General features: G+C 40.6%; 1 protein-coding gene across 1 annotated transcript in view; it reads left to right on the top strand.

Moving 5' to 3' along the window:
- Positions 1-22,130, top strand: part of LOC140736323 (uncharacterized) — an 80,670-nt gene that overhangs the window by 52,070 nt on the left and 6,470 nt on the right. Inside the window, exons 12-14 of the mRNA XM_073062328.1 lie at positions 1,723-1,872; positions 6,388-6,548; positions 10,983-11,156. Coding sequence (XP_072918429.1) covers positions 1,723-1,872; positions 6,388-6,548; positions 10,983-11,156 — 485 coding nt within the window. The remainder of the gene's footprint in view (positions 1-1,722; positions 1,873-6,387; positions 6,549-10,982; positions 11,157-22,130) is intronic.

Raw genomic sequence — 22,130 nt, 5'->3', positions numbered from 1 at the left:
TTTGCTTCCTCATAATCCTCTGCATCCTCCGCAGACAACGCCACGTATGCTCATTGAGCCCTCCCTTTAAGTACACTTTGTAACAACACCACCCACTTATCTCTAGGCCACTTCTGGTTCACGGCCACTTTTTCAAAATGCAAGAAGTACCAATCAATGTCCGTCTCCTCGAACGGAGGTACCAACCTAATCTCCTGACTAACATTAAACTTTTCCCCACGGTCTGCCCCACTATCCACGCATTGCCATTTCTCCCTCTCAAACTGTCGCTGTTTTTCTGCCTCCTCCGCCTCCAACTTAATTCTCTCCAGCCGCTTCTCTTCTAGACGTAATTTGACCTCCCCTTTCCCTACAGGAAAGTGTTCTAACACCTCCAGCTTGAATATCTGCATCATGACATAATGTTCAGCTATCTTACGTTGTATCTCAGCCTTCGTCATCCCTTTCTTAACCTCCTTGAGTTCCAAAGTCTCTACCATTTCCCACAACTCAGACTTTTTAGCCTTCTTTAAACCCACAGGGACCGGACTTGACAGAAACTCGTCAACAACCATTTCTGCTATCTACATTTCTGGTTTCTCACACGACCAGATCAGATAAGGGAATTCTACCTCGATTCACTGCCCCCCCCCCCAACATTTGGTAATCAATTCCCGGACGAGCCCCCAATTTGTCACGTACCCCGTAACTGGGTTAACAAACCAGCAGAAATGGAATGATATATTGGAGTCTGGTGGTACTGAAACTAAAGGAGTTTATTAGTAAACTAAGCAATACAGTATTGAAAATGCCAATATACATATAAAACAGGTTAGCAATAAAAAATACAGAAGTGCAGGAATAAAACCAAGCTCTATCAAACTCTAGGGGTAAATGAATTGTCATAAGAGAATATAGAGTTCAGTTCAGTTCGTGCATAGCTGCTTGTTGTGTTGCAATGTTGGAGAGAGAGAGAGAGAGAAGCAGCTGCAGCAGGCAAACCTTCTGTTGTCTTCTTGTTCCATTGTACCATTGTGGTCACCGGTGATGACCCTTCTGTTCCAGGCTAGACCGTTCTTCAGTGATGGACTCGTCACCCAAGCAAGGGTGGACACACACACAAGTCCCCACCGGTCTGCCTTCATCCACTGTACTCCAGACCGATTCTCCTGAACCGATCCTCCAGGCCCCCACCTTCCTGTGGGTGCACAACACTCTTTCAGTGTCCACTGGTGTGTCTGAGGGTGTCTCCCCAGACCCGTCTTTTAACCCCACTGACAGGGTATCAGCCATCCATCAACTCAACATGTCCATCAAACTAGGCCACTTCCTGCTGTCTCCTCAGGAATGTTAACGAGCAAAGAAGTGTCCTTGTAGCAAAAGGTAAATAATCAGTGAAGAAGCCATAATACATAAATCATTCGTCTCTCTCTGTCTCTCTCATCTGTAGCAGATGCCTCTACCTCTATTCTTCATCTCTCTCTCTCATTAGCAGCATAGTTCCTGGGGGGGCGGGGGTCAGCTCTGGACCCCATTTTCATCTGGTTTGTTCAGCACACATAACAGTTGAGACAAAAAAATGCAAGCTCTAAGTTAAGAGTTGAGTAGTGAATTGCCTAACCTGAGTTTGGAGGTAATAGGTCAGAATTATAACTCCATTAGATAGAAAGCATATTTACTCATTTTTGACCAGTTTTAATTTGGGTAGCAGTTTGCATTGACAAGTTGTCACAATAATTATAGGGATTGTTTTTGGAAACGGCGAATCCTGGAGGCAAATGCGAAGGTTCACCATGTCCACTCTACGGGACTTTGGGATGGGCAAGAAAACTATTGAAGATAAAATCACTGAGGAAGCCCATTTCCTGATAAAAATGTTTGAATCCCATAAAGGTAAGTCCAAGTGAGTAAACATAAAAAACATAGAACATAGAACATTATAGCATAGGGAAGGCCCTTCAGCCCAGGATATTGTGTTGTCCTTTTAACCTACTGTAAGATTATTAATCTAACCCTTCCCTCTGACATAGCCCTCCATTTTTTGATCATTCATGTGACTATCTAGGAGTTTCTTAAATGTCTCTAATAAATCTGCCTCTACCAGCACTTTTCATGCACTCACCACTCTCTGTGGAATACTTACTAACATTTCCTCTGTACTTTCAAAGTAAATTTAGAGTCCAAGTACATATACATTATGTCACAAATTAGTACCCTGAGAGTCATTTTCCTGCAGGCATTCACAATAGAACAATGAAAAGCAATAGAATCAAAGAAAAACAACACTCAAACAAACACTGACCAACAACCAATGATGCTAATTGTGTAAATATGAACAGATAATAACAACTAGACAACAGGGTGACCTGTTGGGGCACACTTTGAGAGAAAGGCAGTGCAATCTGATGTGATGTGCTTTGGAAATTAATGAAGAAAAACTCAGTTTATTAAAGAAGAAAGAAGCGTAGCAGGACAAATACAGCTCCTCCTCATTTAACGAAGGGCACTTTTGATGACAGAATTTCTGGTTGATCTGCCACCCTTCAAGAATACTCTAACATTTTCATTTCTTTTCCCCCGGCTTAAAGCTACATACAGCTGATAATGCTGGAATACCTGATTCTCCAGATAAATCAACACATTCTCCATGGTTTGGCCTTGGGCCTTATGTATAGTCAAAGCAAAGCATGATTGTATCGGAAACTGGCTCCGCTGAAGAGGGACATCTTCCCCTTCTGATAAATTGAGAGTAATTCTTGGGATCATGACAATGTCTTTTTTGAATGCACCAATGTTTATCTTTGCTACGATGAGATGGCTGTGCAGTTCTTCCACCATCATTCATGTTCCATTGCAAAGCCTTGGTGGATCCAAGTTCCTCATTGAAATGATAGGAGATCCCCTCTGCAATTCCAGTTTATGTGGTGGCAATCCAGAGAGTTTGACTGAGTCAAGGAATTCTGTTGGCAAATGAGTGGCTTTAGCTACTTCGCTTATGGCATTGAAGGAACAGTATTCTTTCATGATTCCAGGGAAAAGTCTAATGCATGTGAAGTTTATTTTTTGCATCATCTCATTAAGAGGAAACAAGATAGAATTCATCGAGAACAGTTCTGCAGGATTGTCGAATGTCAGGTAGATGAAATCAATGCTTTCTTCCATAGTTTTTCTGGCAGAATCATATCTTCAGGTAATTCAATTTAATCGTTTTCATTTTTCTCAATTTTGTCTTCTCCAACATCCAATAAGAACTCAGAATATCGTTCTTCTCCCTCACTCAATCGCATGTTTCTCTTCAATTGAAACTGGATGAAGCTTCTCCATAAGTAGGAGTTTTTTTATGCATGAATTCTCCACATCAGCATCATTTCCGTGTTTCACAACTGCTAGAAGCTGACGGAAATCGTCACAGCAAATGGTTGAAATACCCCCAAAGGCCTCATTCTTGCCACATACGTCACCAAGAGTCCGGTCCAAGGCATCGAAGCTCTCCCGCCTTATCATGGGGCAGACAATAAGCTCATCCCAGACAATAAGCCTCGCATTTTGGAGTATTGGTGTTTTTATCGATGTTACAAAAGGCATCTTCATTGACTTTGAGAGATATTTTGAACTTTGAATGCGCTGTTTAACCACCAGGCATCAATGTTGCTGCAATACCTGATGATGCTACAGCAATAGCAACACCTCCATCTCCCCTAACTTTAGCGAGGATCAAGTTGATGATAAATGTCTTGCTTGTTCCTCCTGGTGCATCAATGAAAATCATTGAAGAGAGATTCCTTTTCAAGCAGTCGCACACATATTCATGTACTTCTCTTTGCTCATTATTCAATAGGGGCTCCTTCTGTGAAACAAATTCCTGCTGTTCATCTCTGCTGTATTGCAGTTCACACAATAATTCCAGATTGCCAGCACTTTGAGTAATTGTACCATTTTTTGGTGTTCGCAAGTTAAATTCTTCAAGTGTTTTGCCCAAGTTCTCAAGTTTCTGTTGGAAATACAGAAGAGCTTGTCCATAATGCCTCTCATCGATCATGATATTAGAATCATTGATAGTTCTCCTCTCCATTTGTAAGAAATCTTCAGACATTGCACTCTTGAACCGGTTCCACAATTGCTGTGGATTGTTGATTTCAGTGTTGGTTAGCAAGACGACAAACAAATCTCTCACTGCTCTGGGCATTCTTGTTCTCTCTGCTTCTTCCATAGTTTGCTGCCAATGATCATCAGCTTGCAACAATCCTCTCTCTCTGCAGACATCTTTGAATGATGGAAGGATATCTCCATCATGTGTTTTCAATGATTCGAAAGATACTGGTCCTTTTATGTGATGAAGAAGAACTCTCAAATAGTAGAGGTCACCACGTCATGGAGAAACAGTATACACTCGACCCAGAACATTTGCTTCAAAAATCCCGGAGTACTCCTCCACTCTTTTCCCCATTCTCCTTCTTTCCCATCTCTTATTAGTCCAAGTGTGGAATCTGGGAAGATCCGCATAGTACAGGGTTCTTGCAAATGGATCGCAAGTGCAAAGATCCATGAATTCCGTTAAACTGGTTCTTGCCATATCATTATTCAGTTGCACAGCAGCATTATCTCGAAAGAATACTTGATGCTGTTGGGGAAGGTGCATTTCAAGGCGAACAACAGCTGGTTCCCTCTTGTGAATTAGAAATCCAAGTATCGATCAGACAGCTTCAGAGGGCCCAATATATATGCCTGTCAAATACTGTGTGACTTTGTCTTTATTCACTCCAAAAATTGCCCGATCACTGTGTCGCTGCTGTGAGCATCGTCAGGCGCTGCCGAGGCTGGCCGTGCGCATGCGTCGTGGTGTCACGTCGCAGTTTCCATGAAAGGTGGGATTGGCTCAGGTTGTTGCATTCTGTAAATTAGCGCATTTTAAGTCGATCTAGCCTGAAATAGTGCCGCTGTAATGCACCATTTGTGCTAATTGGAGGCAACAAACAGACAAACAGTTTGTTTGTCAAACTATACAGTATAGTATACAGTATACAGGTAATATATATACTACCTATATATAGTATACAGTATATAGGTAGATAGATAAATTACCCCAACTGGAAAAGTAGCAGCAATGATAGTATTCATGACTATTGGTGTATAAAAAATTCGCTTGTTTTCATCCTTAACTACTGATATATATCAATAATTTTCTTAAATATCCTGAAAAAAGTGCCCAAATTTTGGAAAGAAGGTAAAGCATATCGCTTGCCTAAAAGAGAAATCACAACTGATGCCCTATTATCAAAATATCATCCTATTAATTGTTTATAAACAATATATAAAATTGTAACGTCGTGCATCTTGCAAATGATCACGACAAACTTATAACCGCAGTAAACTCAGAGAAGAGCAGAAAGGGTGCCATAAGGGTGTGAAAGGATGTGAAGAACAACTGATCATGAATTCTATAAATCTAATTCAACCTAGAGAAAAGCAGAATTTTTTTCATCATTTTATAATCTATATACTACTAAAACTCTCGTCCTCTGTTTGACTGTTTTGCGACCTCCAATTAGCGGAAATGGTGCATTACAGCGGCACTTTTTTTTGCTAAATCGACTTAAAATGCACTAACTTACAGAATGCAGGCAAAGTTCAGCGTTACATATTCGTATAAAATTGCTCATTCGCCAAAATCAATAGCCCCGCTTTCACCTGAGAGCCGATCCACCATCATGGATATCGGGACGCGACACCACGACGCATGTGCACGGCCAGCCTCAGCAGCGACACCAAGCGGAGCAAAAGGGCAGGACTGGGCAGCTCTATTTCGATTCTCTCAAAGGGTGCCCCAACACATCACTCCGTTGTCTAGTAATTACCAAAAATGATTTAATTCAGTCTCACTCATGGTTAATAGAAATATATATATAAACTACACCCAATACTTGTGAAATTCCTTCAACATCTGATGAAACATTGTTGTACAATAACCCCCATGTCTATTAACAATCAAAAATAAAACAACCGTCCTATTAAAATTACCAAGGCATTTCCAGGCCGACTCCCGATTCCAAGCCCCCGATGTTTTTGTTCAGCTTTAAACCTGCCCTCTAATTTTCAGAAGTGGAGGAAAATCGGGTATCAAGTCAGTGACAACTAAATGAATGCCTGGATCAGAGTTGGAGCCCTCTCCCCAGAAGCTCTGGGTTCCTTGTGGCAATACAAGATGAAGTGGTTACCACAAAAATTATTATGTAATTGATGGATATATCCATTTAAAACCCAAACAACTTACAGAAATCAAAAAGGAAAAAAAAAACAGATATATGCTGAATTAAAAGAGGAAATTGAAATACTATTTGGGGTACATAATAAAGAGTCCAGCGGTATTCTGCATTGTCAGTAACTTGTCAATGATCTGTGTTTCTGCAGGCCAAGAATTCAATCCAACCATTCAGTTAAATGCTGTTGTGGCCAATATCATCTGTTCCATAGTTTTTGGTGATAGATTTGATTATGAAGACAAGACATTCATTGCTTTGGTAAAGAGAGTGAATGAAGACTTTCAGCTTGCTGGTTCTCCTGTGGTTCAGGTAAATCTCATCATTCACCAGAATTGTAAATATACACTCCAGGTGATACACCTGTACACCTGCTCGATAATGCAAATATTTGATCCGCCAATCAGGTGGCAGTAACTCAATGCATGGGGGCATGCTGACATGACCAAAAGGTTCAGTTGTCGTTCAGACCAAGTATCAGAAAGGGGAGGAAATGTGATCTGGACCATGGAATAAGACCATAAGATGCAGGAACAGAATTGGGCCACTTTCTTGCCTGTTCTTGTAATGTATCTAAGTCCTTCTGCAGCCTTCCTGTTTCCTCAACACTGCCTGCCCCTCCACAAATCTCTGTACCATCTGAAAACTTGGCTACAAAGCCACCTATTCCATTGTCTAAATGACTGATATACCGTATAAAAAGAAGCAGTCCCAACACCGACCCCTGTGGAACACCATTAGTCACTGGCAACCAACCAGAATAGGAACGTTTGATTCCCACTCGCTAACTCCAACCAATCAGCCAATACTCTCACCATGCTCGTAACTTTTCAGAAACACAGCATGGGCTCTTAACTTGGTAAGCAGCTTCATGTGGCACCTTGTCAAAGGCCATCTGAAAATCCACAATCTCTACCACTACCTCTTTCAGAACCCTTGAGTGCAGTTCATCTGGTGTGGGTGTCTTTTGCACCTTTGGGTCTTTCAGCTTTTTGAGCAACTTCTCCCTTTGTAATAGTAACTGCACTCACTTCTCTTCCCTCACACCCTTCAACACCTGGCACATGCTAGTGTCCTCCATAGCGAAGACAGATGCAAAATACTCATTTAGTTCATTTGCCATCTCTTTGTACATCGTTAATTTCTTTAGCCTCATTTTCTTGTGGTCCTAGATCCTCTGTCATCTTTCTTTTATCTTTTATATACTTGAAGAAGCTTTTTTCTATCCACCTCGATTGTGTTTGCTAGCATATTTTATTGTTTCTCTCCTAATTAATCTTTGAGCTGCTTTCTGTAGCTTTTCAATCCTCTATCTTCCTGCTAATTTTTACTTTGTTGCATTCCCTCTCTTTCCTTTTGCAATGGCTTTCACTTCCCTTGTCACCCACGGCTGTACTATTTTCCCATTTGAGTATTTCTTTGTGTTTGGAATAAATCTGTCCTGCACCTTCCTCATTTTTCCAGAAACTCAAGCCATTGTTGTTCTGCTGTCATCCCTGCCAGCATCTCCTTCCAATTTACTATGGTCATTGGTATTGATTGTTGGTGCCAGATGGAATGGGTTCTGCGTCTCAGAAACTTCTGATCTGCTGGAACTTTCATGCTCAACAGTCTCTGGAGTTTACAGAGAATGGTGCAAAATCAAAAACAAAAAATACATCCAGTTCTGTGTGCAAAAATACAGCAGTTCTGTGTGCGAAAATGCCTTATTAAAGAGAGAGGTCAGATGAGAATGTCCAGGCCAGTTCAAGCTGACCGGAAGGTGACAGTAACTCAAAATGGTGCATCACAACCACGGATTGGGCAACGCACAAATACAGCTCTCCTTAAGACCCTCTGGTGGTATTATCACGGTTCTAAAGTCATAGTAAAGTATGATGCAGAAACAGGCCCTTTGGCCCATCAAGCTAATGTTGAGCTATTTAAACTGCTACTCCCTCCTATTGACCTGTACTGGGATCATAGTCCTCCATACTGCAAACATCCATATAACAATCTAAACTTCTCTTAAACATTGATCTTGAGTTCGCATGGACCACCTGCACTGGCAGTTTGTTCCACACTATCATGATCCTCTGAGTGAAGAAGTTTCCCCTCATGTTCCAATTAAACTTTTCACTTCTCAGCCTTAACCCAGGACTTATAATTCTCCCATCCAACCACAGTGGTAAAAGTCTGCTTGCATTTAACCTATCTATTCCCCTCATAATTTTGTATATCTCTATCAAATCTCTTCTCAATCTTCTACGTTCCAAGGAATAAACCATATAACCATAACTATATAACAATTACAGCACAGAAACAGGCCATCTCGGCCCTTCTAGTCCATGCTGAACGCTTTCTCTCACCTAGTCCCACTGACCCGCACTCAGCCCATAACCCTGCATTCCTTTCCTGTCCATATACCTATCCAATTTTACTTTAAATGACAATACTGAACCTGCCTATCCTTCTCCATAATTGTATTGAAACTAATGGCATCGTGATCACTGGACCCAAAGTGCTCCCCAACACATACCTCCGTCACCTGACCTATTTCATTCCCTAACAGAAGATCCGACACTGCCCCTTCTCTAGTCGGTACCTCTATGTATTGCTGCAAAAAACTATCCTGCACACATTTTACAACCTCCAAACCAACCATCCCTTTTACAGTATGTGCTTCCCAGTCTATGTGTGGAAAATTAAAATCCCCCACAATCACAACACTGTGCTTACTACAAATATCTGCTATCTCCTTGCAAATTTGCTCCTCCAATTCTCACTCCCCATTAGGTGGTCTATAATACACCCCTATAAATGTTACTACAGCTTTCCCATTCCTCAATTCCACCCAAATAGTCTCCCTAGACGAGCCCTCTAATCTATCCTGCCAGAGCACCGCTGTAATATTTTCTCTGACAATCAATGCAACACCTCCCCCTCTTGTCCCTCCATTTCTATCACACCTGAAGCAGGAATATTTAGTTGCCAATCACACCCCTCCTGCAACCATGTTTCACTAATAGCTACAACATCATATTTCCAGGTATCAATCCATGCTCTAAGCTAATCCACCTTTCTTACAATGCTCCTAGCATTAAAATAAATGCATTTAAGAAATTCTCTACCTCTTCCTCTCTGTTTATCTCTAACAGTACAAAGAACTTTACTGTCTTCTTTTTCTTCCTTCTCCCATACATCTGTTCCTACACTCTGGTTCCCCTCCCCCCTCATATCTAGTTTAAATCCACTGGAGCCTCTCGAGCAAACCTACCTGCAAGAATATTTGTCCCCCTCCAGTTCAGATGTAAACCACCTTCGCTGGAAAACTGCCCAATTATCTATAAATCTGAAGCCCTCCCTCCTGCACCATGTCTTCAGCCACATGTTGATCTGCACTAGCTTACTAGTGCTCCGAGACCCCGAGACTCAGGACCCCGAGACCCAGTAATGACCTTATAACTTTCCTCTGTATTTTTTCCCGTAGGAAAGTGACAAAAACTGCACACAATACTCACCAGTGTCTTATACAACATCAACATATCATCCCACCTCCTCTACTCAATACTTTGATTTATGAAGGCCAGAGTGCCAAAAAGCTTTCTTTACAACCATATCAACCTGTGACACCACCTTCAATGAATGATGGACCTATATTCCCTGATCCTTTTGTTCTACCACACTCTTCAGAGCCCCACCATTCACTGTGTATGACCTACTCTGGTTAGTCCTCCCAAAGTGCAACTCCTCACACTTGTCTGCATTCCATTCCATCTGCCATTTTTCAGCCTATTTTTGTAGTTGGTCCAGATCCCGCTGCATGACATGATAGTCTTCCTTGCTGTGGACTGTGCCCTCTCTACTATCGTGGTTGTTTTGACAGATTAAGAAAGTTTCTCAGTGATGTTAATCCACAAAAACGTGAAGCTGGAATCCCTTTTCGCTACCTCACCATTTATGAATAACAGGGCTTGTTTGGTCAGGACATCTTGCCTTCCTGAAGTCAATTATCATATTTTGTTTTCTTGATGTTGAGTGCTAGGTTCTGGTTCCTGCACCAATCAGACAGAGTTTCGGCACCTCCTCCCGATTTGTTCTTTCTTGGGTTTAGTGCCGTCTACAAATGTGATGATTGAGTTTGTAACATGAGCAAGAGGGCAGGTATAGATGCAGTGAGAATACTCAATTGTGTTCAGAACATACCTCTGTGGGACACCGGTGTTCAGGTTTGGGGGGTTGTGAGTCGGGTTAAGGCACACTTGACTTGGTTCACCATCTGGGAACAAATAGGATGTTCAAGATCTCATTGAAGGTTGATGTGCCAAGACCTTGACTGTGGAGCTTGACAGCACTTGTTTGGTAGTGTTTTAATAAAGGCAGAGCTGCAATTAATGAAAAACATCCTGACGTAGCTGTCTTTGTGATCTCGGTGTTCCAAGACGGTGTGGAGGGCGACAGAAATGACACCTTCAGTTGATCTATTCACCTTGTAGGCAAACTGATGCTGGTCCAAGGTAACCAGCATGACATCCTTGATATGGGACATGACCAATTGTCCCAAGCACTTGGCAGCTATGGGAGTGAGTGCCACAGGTCTGTAGTTATTAGGACATATTGCTGCTGATGTCCTGAGGATTGGAATAACAGTGGCTGCTTTGAAGCATTCTAGAACCATACCTGGGATAGAGAGAGGTTGTAAACACCCATCAGGACTTCCTTGTATTTCAGAACAAATATACTGATAGCAATGTTTTTATGTTACAGCTTTATAATGCATTTCCCATACTGGGATTTCTACCTGGTTCACACAAGAAAATGCTGAAAAATCGAAACTTAACTCGTGGGTTTGTAAAAAACTTTGTAACCAAGAACTACCAGACACTGGATGCAAATGATCCAAGGAGCTTTATTGATGCGTTCACATTAAAACAGCAGCAGGTACGCTCCCAAATGGCTCACAGTTTGCAAGCTACCATCTTTATAGAAATCCAGATTTATTTAAGTACCTGGAATTTAATCCCTCAGTAACCACGGTAAGATTTGCACACCTGTCTCTGGTTCATTGAAATCACAGTCGAATATGCTGTGCAGAATTGGACTGTTACAATGTTATAACAACTGTAATGTGCTTCATTGACAACAAGTGACATTTATTTCCGATGACACTCTAGAGCTCTTTTTCCCTTCCAGAGATATTGGTTGGGATTTAAACACCTACCTCTGGTTCAGTGCTTTGTTCAGCATGAATTAGCCATTAATTTTACATAATGATTGTAATATATTTCATTGATACTCTTAGAGGGTCAAGAGAGATTCATCCCAAAGAAGAGGTATTCCAAAGGGAGGATGAGGCAACCACGGCTGACAAGAGAGGTCAAAGATAAAATAAAAGCAAAAGAAAGGGCAAAAAGTAGTGGGAACTTAGAGGATTAGGAACATTTTAAAAACCATCAGAAGGTAACTATAAAAGCAATAAGGAGAGAGAAGATGAAATATGAGGTAAGTTAGCCCTAAATAATAATAACAGATAAACAGTGGAAATATAACAATGGATAGCAAAAGCTTTTTCAGACATATTACAAGTGAAAGAGAGGTTAGGTTTGATATTGGACCATTGGAAAATTATGCTTGCTATGTGGCAATGAGAGGTAAAGCAATGTTGGATGAACTCAATCAGTATTTTGCATCAGTCTTCTCTGTTAAAGACACCAGCTGCATGCTACAAATTGGAAAGTGTGGGGTAGAGTGAAGCAGGGAGATGGTGCTTGGGAAGCTGAAAGGCTTGAAGGTAGATAAGTCATCTGGACCTGATGGATTGCACCCTCAGGTTTGAAAGAGATAGCTGAAGAGTTTATGGAGGCATTATGAATGACCTTTCAAGAATCACTTGATTCTGGAATGGTTCCAGATGATTGGAAAATTGCAAAAACTATTTCATTATTTAAGAAGTGAGGGAGGCAGAAGACAGAAAATTATAGACTAGTCAACTTGACTTCAGAGGTTGGGAAGATATTGGAGTCCATTATTAGCGATGAGGATTTGGTGCACTTGGAGGTTTACTAGAGCGGTTGGAAGTGGTTTAAACTAATATGGCAGGGTGATGGAGACCAATATGATAGAGCTAAGGATGAGCCAGCAGGGTTAAAAGTAGCTGATGGATGTAACATGAAGATAAGGAAGAACAAGCCAATGATTGGGTACAAATGCAGACAGAGCAAAGAGTTAAATTGTACCCAGAGGCAAAATGCAAAAGGGCAAAGAATGCAGAACTGGAGGTGCTGTATTTAAAGGCCAATAGCATTCAGAATAAGGTGGATGAACTCATGGTGTGATTAGAGATCGGTCGGTACGACATTGTGGGCATCACGGTGTCATGGCAGAAGGAAGGCCATATTTGCCATCTTAACATCAAAGGATATACATTGTATCCATAGGATAGGCAGGAAGCTATGGGCAGTGGAGAAGCTCTGTTGGTAAGAGATGGAATTCCATCTTTAGAAAGAGGAGACATATGGTCAGACAATGTTGAATTTTTGTGGGTGGAGTTAAGAAATCACAAGGGTTAAAAAAAAACATTATGGACATCACATATAGGCCTCCAAAAAGTACCCAGGATATGAGGTTGAGATTGCAAAGAGAACTGGAAAAGGCATGGAATAAAGGTAATGACACAACTTCAATTGGAGATGTCAATACGCAAGGGGATTGGGAAAATTAGGTTGGTGGTGGATCACAAGAAAGGGTATTTATTGAATGTCTGCGAGATGGTTATTTAGAGCAACTTGTGCTTGAGCCTACTTGTGGAAAGGCTGTCTTAGATTGGGTGTTGTGTAATAACTGAGATTTTCTTAGGGAGGTTAATGTAAAGGAACCCTTAGGAAGCAGTGATCATAATACAATTGAATTCATACTGCAATTTGAAGGAGTCAAATAAGTCACACGTATGAGTATCACAGTGGAATAAAGGGAATTACAGAGGCATGAGAGAGGAGCCTGCCCAGGTGTATTGGAGGAGGATACTGGTAGGGATGGTGGCAGAGAAGAGATGGTGGAAGTTTTTGGGAACAGTTCACAAGGCACAGGATAGATATGTCCCTCAGAAGAATTTGTTCTCAAATGGCAGAGGTGGCCAACTGTGCCTGACAAGGGAAGTTATGGACTGCATAAAAGCCATGCAAAAGTGAGTGGGAAGCTTTTAAAATCCAACAAAAGGCAACTAAAAAAACACTATGAAAGGAAAAGATGAAATGTAAGGGCAGAGTTGCAATAATCTAAAGCAGAATATCAAACGTTTTTTCAGTTTTATATAGAGTAATAGGTAGGTGAGAGTTGGTATTGGACCACTGGAAGATTGCAATGTCACTGCACACTTTTAGAAGGGAGGACAGCAAAAGAAAGGTAATTATAGGCCAGTTAGCCTGACTTCAGTGGTTGGGAAAGTGTTGGAGACTAATATTAAGGATGAGATTTTGGTGTGATCCTGCATCTCTCTCTCTCATTATTGACATGATGTGTATCTCTCTCATTTCCTGGGTCTCAGACCCGAAATAATAGTGATCTTGCGATTCTCAAAAAGGAGGGGGCGACTTTGCACCCTTCGGACCCTCAGAGTTACTCCACAATCGTAACAATGATCATGATTTGCATTTTGATTTCCACAATTTCTCCAGCAAGCAGGGAGGTTACTATCATAATGGGATTTCTGAGAGGGTGTAATAAAATATCTTATCAAGTTTTTCTATCCAAACCCCCTCCATTTCTGTGAATAGGTACACTTCCATTGATACCTCCATATTATTGTCCATTCTTCCTCAGATATAATTATCCCTCCTTCCTTCTCCCATTTTGTTCTAATATATGAAGTCAAATGTGTTTTAAGATTTGACAACCCCTTATACATGCTTGAAATTATTCTACTACCATTATCTGAATTATATGCTTTTCTAAAGAGCTCTATCAAGCATGTATTTGCCTTGGTTACATTTTTAAACATCTTATTAACATATTGTCGCATCTGTAAATACCGATAAAAATCTTGTTTTTCTCATAAGTGTTTCTCTTTAAGCATTTCAAAACTGAACCGTGTTCCTTCTTTCATTATGTTGCAAAGAACTGTTATTCCTTTAGCTGTCCAGTCCTTAAATCTAGCATCCAGTTTATTTAGTGTAAAATCCGAGTCATATGCACACCATTTAAGAATTGCAATATCTCCCTCTACATTATATTCTTTTATAGTAGTTTTCCATATTTTAAGAGTCAATTTTACCCATGGGTTAGCAATAGTATTTATGTACCTTCGCAGGTTGTTATCAACCAAAATTGCTTGTATGGGGATGGGAAGTACCCGCTCTTCAATGTTTTTCCATTGAGCGTCATATGATGGGTTGCACCAACATATCACAGCTCTCAACTGTGCTGCAAAATAATAATCTCTAAGAGAAGGAAGGCCCCATCCCACCTTTTCCTTTGCTAATTGCAAAGTTTTGAGATGAACTCTAGGCCTTTTACCCTGCCAAATATACCTTGATAACATCTTGTTCCATTCATTGAATTGATTTTGATTCATCTCTATTGGTAGGGTCTGAAAGAGATATAACAGTCTGGGCAGTATACTCATTTTAATAGACTCAATCCTTGAACTGAGACTGAAAAAAGGAATCAGGTTCCATCTTGCCACATCTTCCTTAATTTTTTAATATAAAGGCTGATAATTACATTCTGATAATTTTGCCAAATCTTTTGGCATAATGATGCCCAAATATTTGAAAGACTCTGTGTGCCATGCCCAGGGGTATCGACTTTCAATTTCTCTTGGTGAGCTATAGTAATATGAAAGTAATTGGGTTTTATCTATGTCGATCTTGTATCCTGATAATTGACCATATTGTTCAAAGGATTGCATCAGTTTAGGTAAAGAGTATGTTGTTTGCCCTAGATAGATCAAAATGTCATCCGCATAACAAGCAAATTTATGCTCTGCCCCTTTAATAGTAATTCCCCTGATATCTTCATTTTGTCTGATGTATTGAGCTAATGGTTCCAGATACAATGCGAAGAGTAACGGTGACCATGCACAATCCTGTCTTGTGCCCCTTTCTAGGGTAGGACTATTTGATAAATATCCATTGATTTTAATCTTAGCAGTAGGATTGTCATATAGTGTCTGTATAGTTTTAATAATTGTGTCTTGGAAACCAAATCTATGTAAAACTCTGTAAAGAAAATTCCAATTAACTGAATCAAATGCTTTTTCAGCATCCACGCTCATCACTATCACTTCGATTTTATTTTTTTTGTATAGGATCCATAATGTGAAGTGTCCTTCATATATTGTCTTGTGTCTGGCGTTGTTGTAGAAAACCTGTCTGATCATTATGTATTAGGATGGGTAGAAACTCCTCTAATCATTTGGCCATGATGGAAGTAAATAACCTATAATCTACATTAAGAACGGATATTGGTCTAAATGACCTGCATTCCATTTTATTCTTGCCTTCTTTCGGTACAGCTGAGATTATTGCTTCCTTCCAACTGGATGGCATTTGTGCCTTCTTTAGAGCCCAGTTCAGTGTGGGGAGTAAAACAGGAATTAACTGATCTTTTAATTCTTTGTACCACTCTGCCATATACCCATCTGATCCTGGTGACTTGCTTAATTTAAGCCTACTAATTGCAGCTTTTAATTCCACTTCAGTTATGTCAGCAGTCATCATTCTATTTTGTTCTTCGCTTACAGTGGGTGACTCTAGAGAATTCAAGAAGGTATCAATTTGGGTTATGCTTCCCCCTGGAACTTTGGAATATAGAGTTTTGTAAAACACTTCAAAATCTTCTTGAATTTCACTTAGCTTATTTTTTATCATTTTTGTTCTTGGGTCCCTAATTCTATGAATTGTATTTTCAGCTATCTTTTTTTTCAGTTTCCATGCCAGTATTTTCATAAATTTCGATCCACTTTCATAATGTCTCTGTTTCAGAAACATTAAATTTTTCCTGGTTTCTTGCATAGCCAAACTGTTAATTTAATTCCTAATCCTTTTAATTTCCCCTAATGTATCCTGTGCCAAATTCAATTTGTGTTTTTTCTCTAGTTCCTTCAGCCTATTTTGTAATTCCTCTAATGTTTTATTCCTTATTCTTATATGAAGATATCGCTATAATTTTCGCTCTGAAGACTGCCTTCAGAGTATCCCATAAAATGGGAGGTGAAACCTCTCCATTATCATTAAATTCTAAGTGGAGACCAATTTCTTTTTTAATTTGTTCCTTAAAGTACGGATCATTGAGTAGACTTGAATTTAGTTTCCAAATAGTATTCTTTGGTTGTAGGTCAAAATCAAAAGATAAATATATAGGTGCATGGTCACTTACATCTATTGTCCCAATTCCACAAGTGTTTATTTTGTCTTTGTCTTTTCCAAGTGTTATGAAATAGTCTATTCTTGTATATACAGAATGGGGAGCAGAATAATGAGTGTAATCCCTTCTGTCGGGGAAAAGCTCCCTACATATATCAATTAAACCAACATCCTCAAAAAGTGTATTAACTTTCTTATGCAAAGATTTTGTTTCATAGGTTTTTCTATTGGAAGAGTCTAAGTTTGGTTGTAATTGTAAATTTAAGTCTCCCCCACATTTCAGGAGGCCTTCTGTTTCCGTTACCATAATATTAGTAATTTTCTGAAAGAAACCAATATCACTTCCCGGGGGTGCGCATATATTCAATAGAGTAACTGAATTGCCGTCTGTATTCCCCCTTACCAGAATATATCTGTCCTCTTTATCTTCCATTTTGAATACTTTTTCAAAATTTAGCTTACTTGAGATAAGAATAGCAACTCCTCTCTTATATCCTGATTTATATGAGGAGAAAAACAAATTAGTGAAGCCCATTCTCTTTAGTTTTTTATGCTCATTATCACTTAAATGAGCTTCCTGCAAATATACTACATGGGCTTGTTCTTTTTTTCATTTTGGATAAAATTCTATTACGTTTAATTGGATTTAATAGCCCATTGACATTAAAAGAAATGAATGTTACCTTGTCCTTAGCCATCTGTATTTATCTGTCAATGTATCATTGAAATTAGAATAAAACTTAATCGATCTACTCCCTGAACAAATAAGAACCAGGAAACACAAATAATAACACAAATGGCAACGAATGTGTGAATCCAAGGCTGAGGTCTCTAGTAAATGACCCTGCGTTGAGCTAGAGGAAATGTTTAGCTGTGGGGGATAACCCCTCCTACTTATGAGTTGAAGGTCCCCATTGCAGTATTCATAAAAGTCAGTGAACAAATCCATTACACAGAAAAGATTTCCCTGTGTACGCCTACTATATATACATATATATATATATATATATATATATATATATATATATATATATATATATGCACACACACCCACCCACACACACACATATATATTACATACATACACATATATGCATACATATATATATATTCTCATTTTGGTGGGGATAAAGGAGTAAGTGAGTGAATAAAGAATAACAACTAAGTAATAAAAATTCACATTATAATAAGTATTTCTCGAGATAGGTATACCACCATCTACTTTTGCTTCCGTTTAGCTTCTCAACATTTTTAAAGTTAGCCAAACCTTATGGCTCTTCTGAAGGGGGTGAGGACTGTCCTTGGGAAACTCCTGGTCTCTTCCTGATGTATTTCTCTCGGCCTCCTCCCGTCTCCTGCCTTCTCAATTCTCACACTATTTCCCAAGTGGAGCAGGATAATTCCTCTGCCAGGGTTTGGTCACGCTGACGGGCAACCCTCTGGCCTTCATGTCTGTAGTCACCTCTTCCACTGTCTGGTACAACCACGTCCCGTCGTCATAAAACACTCGAAGTTTAGCAGGGTACGGAGTTTGAAATCTAATCTAATCTAATCTTTTTTTGCTTTAGTACTCGCTTTACTTCAGAGTACTCTTTGTGTTTCTGCAGGACCGCGGGGGCGGGGGGGGGTAATCTAAATATATTACTTTATCGTTTAAAAATGCTTTCTTCTTACCCCAGGCCCTTCGTAGAATCTTCGTCTTTGTGCTGTACCCGAAGGAATTTAACTATTATTGAACATGACTTATCCTGGGTTGGTTTCGGGACTAGCGAGCGATGCGCTCTTTCGATTTCCAGCTCCATAGTTCAGGGAAGCTCCAGCGCAACAAACTCTGTCATAGACAAGCCCTCCGCTCCTTCGGGAACGTTGTATATTCTGATATTTTTCTGCCGTGATCTTCCCTCCAGGTCAAGCAGTTTACCTTCTTGGTGATTTAATATTTTTATCATCTTACTCAGTGTTTGTTCAACGTTTTGAACGCGATCTTCCACCTTCTCAATTCGAGTCTCTGCCACCGCTATTTTTTGATTGACGTTGGTGAGCTCTGACTTAATATCATGCAGCTGCTGCTTTATTTCATTCTGGAACTCCCTTATCTCTTTCAGGATTTCGATCATATTCGCCGCTTCGCCTGAACGAGGCTCAGTGTCCACCTCACTAGCACGCGGTCGGGTAGGAGAGCAGCTTGCTGCACTCTTCTCGGCCGCAGGCTCCGCATTGTTGCTTTTTAATTTCCATTCTTTTTCTCCATTCTTGCCCCTCTTTTCAGTTCAAATATTTTTCAAAAAATACTACGAAGTACATCTGATGGGTTAACGAGGCTTAAAACGCGTTTTTTCGGAGGAGCTAGTGACTTAAGCTGCCATTCTCGACGATGATGTCACTGGAAACCCCTCGGTATCTGTTTCTAAGCCGTTAAATTATGCTGCCTCGGTACCTATTTCAAAACACTTTAAAACTATCCACAACACCCCCAACCTTTGTGTCATCAGCAAACTTACGAATCCACCCTTCTACTTTTTCATTTTTTTGCATTCTGTGGGCAAGCCAATTCTGGATCCACAAAGCAAGATCTCCTTGGATCCCGTGCCTTCTTACTTTCTAAACGAGCCTTACATGGGAACCTTATCAAATGCCTTACTGAAATCCATACACACTACATCTATTGCTCTACCTCCATCAATATGTTTAGTTACATCCTCAAAGAATTCAATCTGGCTTGTGAGGCAAATCCTGTCCTTGACAAAGCCATGCTGAATATCCCTAATCAGATTATGTCACTCCAAATGCTCATAACTCCTGCCTCTGAGGATCTTCTCCAAGAACTTGCGAACCACTGAAGTCAGACTCAAATGATCTATAACTCCTGGGATATCTCTACTCCCTTTCTTCAACAAGGGAACAACATTTGAAACCCTCCAATCCTCTAGTACTTCTCCCGTCCCCATTGACGATGCAAAGACCATTGCAAGAGGCTCCTTTGCTTTTCTTTGCTCCTTAACTCGATTTTCTGCACCGTTTGTACACCGTGGTTCTTTAACATACCATCCTCTCCCTGGCTCAATGGAACATACCTATGCAGAACTTCATGCAACTGTTCCCTGAACATATTCCACAATTCTGCTGTGCATTACCCTGAGAACATCTGCTTCCAATTAATGCTCCCAAGTTCCTGCCTAATAGCATTACATTTCCCCCTACCCCAATTAAATGTTTTCCCAAATTGTCTGCTCCTAACCCACTCCAGCTGAAGTTGGTGAAGGAGATCAAGTTGTGGTCACTTCCTCCAAAATACTCTCCTACGGAGAGATCTGACACCCGACCAGGTTCATTTCCCAATACCAGATCAAGTAAAATCTCTCCTCTAGTTGGCTTAACAACATATTGCATCAGGAAACCTTCCTGATAACCCCTAACAAACCGTGCCCCATCCAAACCCCTTGCACTAAGGAGATGCCGATCAATATTAAGAAAGTTAAAATCTCCCATCACAGCAACCCTTTTATTATTGCACAATTCCAGAATCTTCCTCTCTATCTGTTCCTCGATATCCCTGTTACTATTGGGGGGGGGGGTCAAAAAAACAAACACCCAGTGGAGTTATTGCCACTTTCCTGGTTCTGACTTCCACCCACACTGAGTCAGTAGACCATCCCTCCATGACTTCCTCCTTTTCTGCAGCCCTGACGCTATCCCTAATTAGAAATGCCACCTTTCACATGGAAGAAATAATAATAATAAAATAATAATAATAGTAAATCAATTACAGTATACATATATTGAATAGATTAAAAATTGTTCAAAACAGAAATTATATATATATATAATATATATTTAACAAAACCCTGGGTGCTGAAGGACCTTAAAAATGGATGCCGCCTTTCTGAGACACCGCTCCTTGAAGATGTCCTGGGTACTTTGTAGGCTGGTACCCGAGGTAGAGCTGACTAAATTTACAACACTCTACTTCTTCTTTCAGCCTGTGCAGTAGCACCCCCCCCCCCCCATACAATAGTGATGCAACCTGTCAGTATGCTCTCCATACTACATCTATAGAAGTTTTTGAATGTATTTGTTGACATTACCAAATTTCTTCAAATGCCTAATGAAGTATAGTCGCTGTCTTGCCTTCTTTATAACTGCATAGATATGTTGGGACCAGGTTAGATCCTCAGAGATCTTGACACCCAGGAATTTGAAACTGCTCACCTTCTGCATTTCTGATCCCTCTGAGGATTGGTATATGTTCCTTCATCCTAACCTTCCTGAAATCCACAGTCAGTTATTTTGTCTTGCTGATTTTGAGTGCCAGGTTGGTGCTGTGACACCACTCCACTGGTTGGCATATCTTGTTCCTGTCCACCCTCCCATCACCATCTGAGATTCTACCAACAATGAATGTATCATCAGCAAATTTATAGATGGTATTTGAGCTATGCCTTGCCACACAGTCATGGGTATAAAGAGAGTAGAGCAGTGAGCTAAATGCACATCCTGAGGTGCACCAGTGTTGATCGCCAGTGAGAAGGAGATGTTATCACCAATCCGCACAGATTGTGGTCTTCCAGTTAGGAAGTCAAGGATCCAATTGCAGAGGGAGGTACAGAGGCCCAGGTTCTGCAACTTCTCAGTCAGAAAGATGGTATTAAATGCTGAACTATCATCGATGAACAGTATCCTGACACAGGTGTTTGTGTTGTCCAGGTGGTCTCAGGCCGCATGAAGAGCCATTGAGATTGCATTTGCCATTGACCTATTGTAGCGATAGGCAAATGGCCATGGGTCCAGGTCCTTACTGAGGCAGTTCAGTCTGGTCATGACCTGTTGCAAGGACGTGGCTGGGGACAAACCCAAGTGCAGGACACAGGCACGGAGACAGAATCGGGAGACGTTAGCACCATAGCAAGTGTGGAATAGGTATCCAGGAAAGTCTTTACGTGGAGCTTCACGTAGAGAATCCAGGAAACAGTGCGGAACTTAGAACTGACAGTCCTAAAGAACCATGAAACGAGGTTACTCACACAAGAGTCGACCAATGAACTGGCAGCTCCTTGTTGTGATTCCAGAGTTTTTATACTGTATTTACTGATGGAGAGCAGGTGTGTGTAATTAGTGGAACTGGGAATGATTGGATATTAGCCGAGGAGATTGAGGCCCAATTACTGAGGTAATAGTAAGGTGGGGAACAGCCAGACAGGACCATGACATGACTAACCTCTCAAAGCATTTAATCACTGTAGAAGTGAGTACAACGGGGCGATAGTCATTAAGGCAGCTCACCTTACTCTTCTTAGGCACTGGTATAATTGTTCCCATTTTGAAACGTGGGAACTTCTGCCCGTAGCAGCGGGAGGTTGAAAACATCCTTGAATACTGCCACTAGTTGGTTAGCGCAGGTTTTCAGAGTCTTACCAGGGAACCCCTCGGGACCTTGTGCCTTGCGAGGTTTCAGTCTCTTTAAAGGCAACCTACCATCGGCCTCTGAGACAGAGATCACAGGGACATCAGATGCAGCAGCGATCTTCACAGCTGTAGTTATATTCTCCCTTTCAAA

Source organism: Hemitrygon akajei, chromosome 11 (genome assembly GCF_048418815.1).
Source record: "Hemitrygon akajei chromosome 11, sHemAka1.3, whole genome shotgun sequence".
NCBI classification, from domain to species: Eukaryota; Metazoa; Chordata; class Chondrichthyes; order Myliobatiformes; family Dasyatidae; genus Hemitrygon; species Hemitrygon akajei.
This window is presented reverse-complemented; position numbering and strand designations above follow the sequence as displayed.